Genomic DNA, 10,626 nt, shown 5'->3' on the forward strand with positions numbered 1-10,626 from the left:
GAGAACTCTCAGGACGGAGTTCCAGCTTCCTCCGTTAGCTCCTCTGTTAGCATCGATACACCGGAGTGTCTTCCTGCCAGGAGAGGAGACGATGCCGACCCACAATTCCTTGCTGCAGCAGCTCTGACGGTGACGCCCCACTCAGCTGTTCACCCCAACAACCAATCAGCACCACCACCAGATAAACTTGAGCCTCCAGGGAGGATTTGTTCCTCTGGTTTGGTAAAACAGCTCCCACAAATTAAAGCTGCAGTTCTCGTTCTGCTGCTGGCGTGGACGCGTGTGGAGGCGTTAGTCTGACATTCTTGTGTAGCGCCATGAAGGCGTCTCCCTGTCAGAAGCAGCAGCAGCATCAATTATAAAAGTGGAAGTGTGGGGTTCCCTCCGAGGGGAGCAGCATGGCAACAGGAAGCTGTCATCACCACAGTGACACAGACAAAACAGTAACTAAGACCAGCTCCTCCTGCTGTCGAGCTTTCACCAATCTGCCTCCAACGCCACGACCTGTCACCTGCAGCTGGCGACAGTCCAGTCAGACGTTCCCTTGAGATACGGAGCCATTTAGGTTTGGTCCGGGTCTCCCAGGGGAGCTTGGCACCGTCAGGAGGAGTTTCATTTATTTGAGAGCTTGAGGGATGTGTGTTTACCACTCGTCTGAAATTTTCTTGTCATTTTTGTTCTGCTTGTTTGTTTCATCATTTTACAGTAACTTTTTCAAAATCCCTGAAATTTTACTTCTTTTAATGTACTTATTTATGTTTCTGAAAGAAACCAAGTGGAAAGCACACAAGCTCTTCTGTTGGCGTGCATCCTCACAAACATCCAGGAGAGGGCGAGCCAGAGCCACAAACACAGAACTAAAGGTGACTCCTCGTTTCCGGTGAAATTGGGACAGACGCACAGTGTCCTTTAAACACGCCGCAACGCTTTTGATTGACTGATGCGTCTTTTCTCCTCCTGCCTCCTTTTAGTGTGTGTGTGTGTGTGTGTGTGTGTGTACGACTTCACTTGCACCGGTAAATGATTTCTGAGACGTAAAATGCAAAGTTAGAAAAGAAAAACTTGCAGCCATGAAAGGAAGTGACATCACGTCCTCCTCAATAAGGCATTTTTGAGAGACGAGAGCCGGGACAAGGTCCACGTGCTGGCCTTTCAGCGACCTGCTGTATTTCAGACTTTGCTGTATCTTTAGTGACATCAGCATGGCTGCTCGAAGTGATGTCAGCAGCACTTCAGATAACGCCGCCTGACTGTCACCATGGCAACCAGCAGCAGCCGATGAGCAGTGTTCAGGTGTCGCTGGGGGACTATTTTTAGAGCGCCATCCTCACTTTCACTCCATCAGCCAGTCACAGCATTGGGTTACGTCCCTCACCTGATCAGAGGCTGACTGACATCACACTCGCCGCCATGTAACCCAACACCGAGACGCCGCAGACCTGCGACAGATCTCCATTGTGTCCCAAATGACCCCAGGGTCAGACATTTACTTCCCTGCACGCCTGACTCACACGTCACCAAGTCAAACAGACGAGTTGTGCCATCAAATGGAAGTGAGCAGTTGCGCTTCACGGCCACCGTAGACCTGAGAGGGACTCGTAGCCTCGAAGTGGTCTTACAGACAGGAAGCAAAGCCTGATGGCTGTTTGAAGCTCCTCCCACTGTTTACACCTGGCATCTTGGTCTCTCCTCTGGTGTATGAGGGACAAATCTTGTGTCAAATGATTCGAAAGGGCCAACATAACGGACGATTTAGACCCTGAATGCCACGACTCCCCCTTTCATGGCTGCTTCTTTCACAAGGCAGGTCTCAGTGAGGGGAGCGTCACATGACGAACAAAACCCAGTCAGACCAAAGTCCCAATAGTGACAGGCAGCACGCCCACATGGTGTCATAACAATATCGTCCCAACAGCGGTGTTATCACTCCCGCTTCGGCGATGATGGATAGATTACATCACGATGTCTGAGGAAGCCAAAGCAGGAACGACGTAAAAACTGATACGTGAGAGGAAACGAGAGTTTTAGTTTAGCTTCAACATCCTCATGCCATGAACAGCTTTATTGTGTCGGTTCATAACCTAACACGTGATGAAATATCAATATCGTATTGCAAGAATCCGTATCGCCATGTATCGCAGTACCGTGTCGCCGCCGGACATTTAGAGATGGGATAAGACGTCCAGCAGCCCCAAGACACAGACACACGGAGGAGCCGGATCACGGAGGAATACAACCTGAGAGGACACGTCCGCCGCTCCTGGAGGACCAAGATGAGTGACTGCACCCGGCGTCTCTGACCCCAGACCAGCTCGCCAGCAGGCTGTTTGAAGCCCTCCTCTCTCCTCACTCCACCGCTGCTTGTCTGCAGATGAATGGCACCGCCACCACTCCAACATCCCAGAATACCCTTCATTAACACTTCAAGGCCTCATGCTGCTGCATTATGGATCCAATTAAAGGCCGACATCGGCGAGCAGGAAGGAGGCTTTGTGAGTCATCGGGGGGCTGCCGGTTGCCAGGACGGAAACGCCACAGTAAACATGTCTGCTGCTAATGGGACCAATTAGAAGTAAGAATCACATTCTGTAAGTTCCTTTTGTCGTTTCTGTGGAGTGAGCGTCATGGCAACCAGGCATCTCTCAGGACGCCGCATCTCCTTTTTTTGTCTGTTCCCCAAGTTTCACAGGACAAAATAAAATTGACAAACTTTATTTATTGACCTTCTGAAGTTCAGTCAATTCCTGTTTCATGTTTATTGGCGTTTTTCACATCAGTGAAGTCATATATAGCCCTGTCTGTCTTTGTCTCTATGGGAGTCAGGTATCGTCTTCCTGGGTCAGCTATCGTCTTCCTGGGTCAGCTATCGTCGTCCTGAGTCCCGTATCGTCATCCTGAGTCCCGTATTGTCTTCCTGAGCCCCGTATCATCTTCCTGAGTCCCCTATCGTCGTCCTGAGTCAGGTATCGTCTTCCTGAGTCCCGTATCGTCGTCCTGAGTCCCCTATCGTCGTCCTGAGTCCCGTATCGTCGTCCTGAGTCCCGTATCGTCGTCCTGAGTCCCGTATATCTTCCTGAGTCCCGTATCGTTGTCCTGAGTCCCCTATCGTCGTCCTGAGTCCCGTATCGTCGTCCTGAGTCCCCTATCGTCCCTCTCACAAACAAATCAGGTTCATGAATGTCATCCGTATCTCTCCTGTCAGCTTGTCACACACCCGTGCTTGTCTCCTCTCAATCATCTGGTGGCGCTGCTCAGGATATGTGACTATGCTGCCACCCGCTGGCTTCATTTGCAGCGAACAACAGCAGCAACCCAACGGCAGCCCACCCCCCCTGCCTTCCTTGAAAAAAAGTCCAGTCTCAAGTCTGACTGCACCCCCCACAGGACTATTAATAGCAACTGGGCAACAAAGATAGTTCAAGAAATGGGTCTGTGTAAGTCCTGGCTGCTCACACACACACACACACACACACACACACACACACACACACACACACACACACACACACCGGTGTTGGTGCGTTGACTGACAGTTTAAGCTAATTGATCCCTAACACTGAAGACTGAAGAAAAAATTTAAATTAATGGGATTTTTTTCATTTTCTGCTTTTCCCATCAAATCATCTTGATTTCCTCTAAAAAAATTAAGGTAAAATTCAGAACAATTTTTTTTATGGAAAAATGGGAAGAATTTGCCTGCATTTATTACAGTGCCACACTTACAGCTGCATCTCCTTCCACCAGCAAGCAACGTCTCTCACGCCACTTCCTACGTAGCAGAGGGATGCAGACTCACTGAGGTGAACGACCATACGACACTCACATGACCTGCATACAGAAAACCAGCACTGAATAACCTTATCGCCGTGGCAACACACCGAACAAACCATGAATTCATACTTTTTCACCATCATTTTGATGTTATATCAGTATAATTTTGAGCTTTTCATCCAAATTAAATCAGTCAAATCTACACTGATGACATCACAGCCAAGACACAATGGCCGTGATGATGTCACGACCCTAGACGCGATGGCTGTGGTGATGTCACGACCCAGACACCACAGCATATCTGAGACTTTCATGGTTACATAGACACGGTGGCAGCGGTGTAATGGGACGCTACATGAGCAGCCGGGGTGCGTTCCATATTGTAGCTGTGCAAGGAAGCAGAGGAAACTCAGCCACTTTGTTCCGCTAGTCGGTTCATTAAAGCTGGTGACCACCTGAGGATAAATCCACCCTCTGCTCATGCTAAGGAAGTTAGCATTTCCTTGTTTCTCACTCCAGAGGTGGACACAGGCTGCCCCCTGGTGGTTGGGATGTGAAACATGCGGTGCTGGCATGTGGAGCTCGACTAAGCCCATCCTCCTCCGTCTCATCGTCCTCGTCCTCTCGTCCTTCCAGCCCAGCAGATTGGATCTCTCCTCTGGAGGGAAACGTTCCCACCAGGATGCTAAAAATCAGCGTTTTTAATTAATTGCTCTGCCAATCCATTAACAGCAGCTATAATTAGAGGAGCAGGGAGATTAAACTCGCCACCTGACTGAACTTGAGTTTGCACTTGTTACCTTTTGATTCACAGTGGAGACATGGAGCCGAGTCAAGGTCCTCCTCAAATAAAGACACGACTTCTCGGAGTCTTTAAAGACGGGTCTTTTTACATCCGGGTTAGGAATGAATAAATCCCAGACAAATAAAGTACAATCTGACATCCAATCAAATCATCTCCGATTCTTTTGGCCTCACAGACCTGCATGGACACCAGACCAGAGGCACTGGGACACGCAAACACCAACACATGAACCGACACACAGCCAAGTTACTTTCAGTGTGTATTTGTCTGCTGTTCACATGTACATGGACACACCAACGTACTTCCCTTCCTGTCGTGGTCGTTGGAGTACGACAGCATCGTCAGTCACACAGACGTTTTCTGCTAAGCAGGTCAACCAGGAAGCAACCAGTCTGACTTCATGTGCCATTAAAGTGATGCTTCACCCAAAGGGTGTATTTTTACTTCCGAGTACTCACAAATAGGAGTATTGAGTTCACTGAGGAATTTTTTCCCTCCTGCATCACTTCTGTGACTCCAGAATGCAGGAAGATCCAGCCACGTGTGTTTAGCAAGAAGCTAACAGAGCCTGACGCTAACAACCTGCTGAACATGAGAGTGTTTGGCCTTCCACTCTGGCAGAGATGCTGCTTTGTCCTTCCTGTCCCTCCATGTTGTCCTTCTGTTGTTATTTGCTTGTGTTGTACGCCACCTTGGCCAGGGTTCTGTTGTTGTTCTTGATGCGCTCTATGAATTAGTTTGGATCGGATGAGTAGGAGGTTTTATTTGAGACTGTTGAAAAGAAGGAAAAACAGGTTGTTGACTAGAAATAAAACCAAAGACTTCCATGTGACCAACTTGCAGCAGCAGATTTAAGACAAAGTTTCTCAAGGGTTGGATTAAGAGTTCTGACTTGTGTCTGGATGGGACGACGCTTGACAGCCGTTAGCGGTTCTCCTGCTGATCCCTGAAACCAGCGGCAGCTGTCAAAGGCACGTTTTCTTTGCTAAAATACCAAAACGACATTTATCCTCTGAAAGCTGTAAAAACTCATCAGAATCATCGACGGACATGTGGAGACGAGCGTTTTACTGCACTGAAGACGTGTTTACAGTCACCTCTGGCTTGTTGCCATGGAGATGCAGGAGTGGCCTGAGCACAGGGGCGCAGGTCTAAGGGGTGAAGCACATTTCTGTCTCACAGCAGAGACAGAAACCAGCCCACTGCTCTTCTTCTTCATTAGACGTGATGGAGGGCATCCGGCGGTGAGTGCAGTCCTCCACCAATCAGATGGCACCGATCATCTGCCCAGCAGTGATATTTCACTCTGGACAAAACCACAAACACGACCAGCTCCTCCTCCTCCTCCTCTGCTAGGAGCATCCACGCTAAAGACGGCGTGCAGGACCACATCATTTGAGACCTTACACAGTAGAAGTAGAACCGGTGTAAAATTCTTCTGTCAATTTCACCTACCAAGCTGTGGCTCCGCCCCCTCTAGTGCTATCGATAACCACATGCTTCCTGCATTCCATGTGGAGCTGTCAGCTGTGACGGAGCCTCTGCTCTTTCTGCAGCGCAGGCTACCTCACGTTCATGACGTCATTGCTAAGGTGGATGCTCCGCCCCTCTCCTGTCACGTCCCGACGTCACAGTCTTCACTACACTAGAACCCGTTTCTCTGCAGTCTTTAACTTGTGTTCTTTTATAAACTCTCGTCTGTTCTCCTGTTCGCGTCAGAACTAGAATTGGTTTCTTAAATCTAAAGAAGTAGAAAGTAAAGGCATTTATGCTCAACTATAACAAGTAAAAGTACACATTTCACATAAATATACAAAGTTTACTGCAGTGGGAAAGTCTTTGTACTATATTACTCTCTGGTTTTTACTGTGATGATGCAAAGGACCTCTGGTCGCAGACAGGAGAAATCGCACACAGCACAACGGATGTTTGTCCTCATTTGTCTTTGCAGACAAACATGATGAGGACTCATCTCAGATCTGACCTTTGACCCCATCAGTCTAACCCTTACAAATGAACTGTTCATTTAGACAGGTTTCAGTTGCTTCTTGCTAAAGTGCTTGTATCCCCCCACGTTTTTTGTAAGTAAATTAATAGTGAAAAAAACGGATCAATAAAAATTGAACCTGGCAAAAACCAGAACCGACGGTCACAAGACAACTGGGGAGAACTTTTCTGAAACGACAACAGGAAGATCAAACGCCGCTGACGTTGAATGTGTGCTCCAGAACAAAAAGGAGGCGGAGCTCTGGTACGCGTCCTTTTTGTTCACCAGCTTTAATTGTTTTAAGTAAGTGCCGCCCCTGAGCCTGAGCCTGAGCCTGATCCTGATCCTGAGCCTGAGCCTGAGCCTGATCCTGATCCTGACCGGTCCAGTGAGCACCAGCGGGTAGGGGAGGTGTCAGGCGTCAGGTCAAAGGTCTCGGGCAGCAGCAGAGCAGCTTTCTATCATCTTTAATTCATGTGGAAAGCGTGAGTGTGAGGCCAGAGGTGAGCAGACACTCACCTCCTGCAGAAGATCCTCAGGCCAGTGAAGGTCCTGGTGGCGTGGGGGTGGCGTGGGGTAGCAGTGGCAACGGGCGCCGAGGGGGGCACGTCACTGTTGGAAGGTGACGAGGAGGAAGACGAGGCTGCAGGCATGGAGGCGAAAGGTTCCTCTCTGTCCTGTGGTGGAGGCTGGTCCTCCTGAAGCTGCTGCTGCTGCTCCATGAAGTAACTTCCTGTCTGTCCTCTTCTTCTCTGCTCCTCTCACAGCTGCTCGGAGGCCAGCAGGGCGCCGGCGGCAGCGTCCCGGCAGCGGCAGCAGGCGGCCATTCTGCAGCAGCAAACTTCAGTCTCTTCTGATCTTGGTGCGTCTCTCAGGCTTCAGGTTTCACAAGGAAGTTGGAGGTAGCAGGAGGAGGACGGAGGAGGAAGGGGTGGAAGGGGGAGGGAGGGAGGGAGGGGGTTCTAGGGTCTACACAGGCTTCCTTCCTCCTGCCGCTCGCAGCCTCCTGTCCTCCTCATGGTGATCCAGGACCTTTGCAGGAGGAGCTTCTTTCCACTTTCTGGCCTCCAGTCGAGTGTCTGAGCAGCTCCACTCTCTCTACTTTTATCTGCCTCTCGGCTCTCTGACTCTCCCCGTCTTTCTCCTCCCTCTGTCCCGCCCACACAGAGCTTTGTGGCTTCTGATTGGGTGGGGCTGGCAGAGGTGCGCTTTGCCACCTGCTGGTGCATGTGAAATTGTGCAGTCTAAAAAAAGAGGAGGAAATGAGCTAATTTTCTCCTTCCAGAGCTGCAGCAGCCGTCCAGGCTCACCAGACGCCGGCCAGCGGTTCTCCTTCACTCGCCGTTCAAACATGATGTTGAAGTGATTGAAGTGAGGTGCAGCCTCCTCCTTTCCTCTCCTCTCCTCCTCCTTTCCTCTCCTCTTCTCCTCCTTTCCTCTCCTCCTCCTTTCCTCTCTTCGCCTCCTCCTTGCCTCGCCACCTCCTTTCCTCTCTTCGCCTCCTCCTTGCCTCGCCACCTCCTTTCCTCTCCTCGCCTCCACCTTGCCTCTCCTCATTCTTTCCTCTCCTCGCCTCCTCCTTTCCTCTCCTCACCACCTCCTTTCCTCTCCTCGCCTCCTCCTTTCCTCTCCTCACCACCTCCTTTCCTCGCCTTTCCTCCCCTCACCACCACCTTTCCTCTCCTCGCCACCTCCTTTCCTCTCCTCACTACCTCCTTTCCTCTCCTCGCCTCCTCCTTTCCTCTCCTCGCTACCTCCTTTCCTCTCCTTTCCTCCCCTCACCACCTCCTTTCCTCTCCTCGCCACCTCCTTTCCTCGCCTTTCCTCCCCTCACCACCACCTTTCCTCTCCTCGCCACCTCCTTTCCTCTCCTCGCCTCCTCCTTTCCTCTCCTCGCTACCTCCTTTCCTCTCCTTTCCTCCCCTCACCACCTCCTTTCCTCTCCTCGCCACCTCCTTTCCTCTCCTCGCCTCCTCCTTTCCTCTCCTCGCTACCTCCTTTCCTCTCCTTTCCTCCCCTCACCACCTCCTTTCCTCTCCTCGCCACCTCCTTTCCTCTCCTCGCTACCTCCTTTCCTCTCCTCACCTCCTCCTTTTCTCTCCTCACCTCCTCCTTTCCTCTCCTCGCTACCTCCTTTCCTCTCCTCGCTACCTTCTTTCCTCTCCTCACCACCTCCTTTCCTCTCCTCGCCTCCTCCTTTCCTCTCCTCGCTACCTCCTTTCCTCTCCTTTCCTCCCCTCACCACCTCCTTTCCTCTCCTCGCTACCTCCTTTCCTCTCCTCGCTACCTCCTTTCCTCTCCTCACCTCCTCCTTTCCTCTCCTCACCTCCTCCTTTCCTCTCCTCGCTACCTCCTTTCCTCTCCTCGCTACCTCCTTTCCTCTCCTCACCTCCTCCTTTCCTCTCCTCGCCTCCTCCTTTCCTCTCCTCGCGACCTCCTTTCCTCTCCTCACCTCCTCCTTTCCTCTCCTCGCTACCTCCTTTCCTCTCCTCGCCTCCTCTTTTCCTCTCCTCACCTCCTCCTTTCCTCTCCTCGCTACCTCCTTTCCTCTCCTCACCGCCTCCTTTCCTCTCCTCGCTACCTCCTTTCCTCTCCTCGCTACCTCCTTTCCTCTCCTCGCCTCCTCCTTTCCTCTCCTCGCTACCTCATTTCCTCTCCTCGCCTCCTCCTTTCCTCTCCTCGCTACCTCCTTTCCTCTCCTCGCCTCCTCCTTTCCTCTCCTCGCTACCTCCTTTCCTCTCCTCACCTCCTCCTTTCCTCCCCTCACCTCCTCCTTTCCTCTCCTCACCTCCTCCTTTCCTCTCCTGCTCCTTCCCTCTTCTCACCTCCTCATCTCCTTGCTACCCCCCACCCTACACACACTCACACACACATATAGATGGAGGAGCAGCCCACACGGAGAGGAGCGCGTGCTGCAGTGAAGCAGAGGTCACACGGCCGCAGCGAGACCCACGCAGGTTCTTCACCACGTGCAGGTGGCGGCTTCATCCCCGGGGCTCCGGCTCTGAGGTGCAGCAGAAGGTTATTTTTGACAGCCAATTAAAACGGCGGTGCAGCAGGCGGGCAGCTGTGATTGAGGCCTTTCTCCTAAAAAAAGAGAAGTAAGGGGGGGGGGGTGACAGGAAGTCCTGGTGCTGAGGCTGATGATGTGGCCCAGTTCCTGCTTGAGCGCACATCCAGGATTACATGTTGTCATGGCAGCTAAACTCAGCAGCCCGCGGCGTCCTGTCAGCTGCCGCTTCACCTCAGTTAACCTGCCGACGCTCGCTTTAACCCTCGAAATCCCAAAACCTGAAACACTGTCCTTCAAAAGACTCGCTGAGATGAAGCAGAATAAACTTATTGTCAGATTGTCACATTTCCAACTGTCCTTGAAGGACTCACGGGACTTCTGTCAGGAGAAATAAGTGATTACAGTTGGAGATGCAGATGATATAAGGACCTGGACCCACGTCTGCTGATACGATCCATCATCCCGTCACTGTGTTCGTGCGGTGGTCCCCGTCTGATACCCTCGTGTGTGACTGGAGGTCAAAGGTTAAGGTGCTCTTGAAGATTAGAAAAGAAATGGTCTTCAGAGATGAATTATAATCCTCACCAAATGAGACTTGATACATACTTTTGCAACCAAACAGTGGAAACTGATTTCTGAAGGTGTGAGTTTACGTGGATCAGAACCGGGCCGGGCAGTACAAACATGAAACAGAACCAACATTTAAAAAGACTCTTTGATCTTGAACATACATCTCCCAGTGTTTTCCTTCATCAACTACCTCACACACGACCAACGACGCTACCCTGCTGTTGAATGCAGAAAGTGAAATGAATTTGTTTTCATTTGAAGTCACATGACTTGATTTGAGTCACATGAGCTTTGGCGTATGTACAGTCCAGACCCGTCAGAGAGCTACGCCCTGCAGCATGAGTGACTGCTCCTTAGCTGCTCTCTAAGCAACTGGAAGAGACAAACTAAGATGGTGGCTGGAAATGTTTGACTCAGGCTAGCTAACATTAGCCAGCTGATGTTAGCTAACATTAGCCAGCTGATGTTAGCTAACATTAG

The 10,626-nt window shown here is 50.9% G+C and overlaps 1 protein-coding gene across 5 annotated transcripts in view; it reads right to left on the minus strand.

The window, feature by feature from the left end:
• Window positions 1-7,670, minus strand: part of LOC147259492 (diacylglycerol kinase zeta-like) — a 38,480-nt gene extending 30,810 nt beyond the window's left edge. For all 5 annotated transcript variants that reach the window (XR_015117300.1, XM_086209908.1, XM_086209906.1 and 2 more), the window contains exon 1: window positions 7,083-7,670. Coding sequence is in view for 4 of the 5 variants with exons in the window: in XM_086209908.1 (XP_086066034.1) it covers window positions 7,083-7,285 (203 nt within the window). In the remaining variant the exon portion in view is untranslated. The remainder of the gene's footprint in view (window positions 1-7,082) is intronic.
• Between the last annotated feature and the right edge of the window lie 2,956 nt (window positions 7,671-10,626).

This window comes from Aulostomus chinensis, chromosome 7 (assembly GCF_037954235.1).
Source record: "Aulostomus chinensis isolate RoL2024-O1b breed Wild chromosome 7, RoL_Achi_v1.0, whole genome shotgun sequence".
Classification (NCBI taxonomy): Eukaryota; Metazoa; Chordata; class Actinopteri; order Syngnathiformes; family Aulostomidae; genus Aulostomus; species Aulostomus chinensis.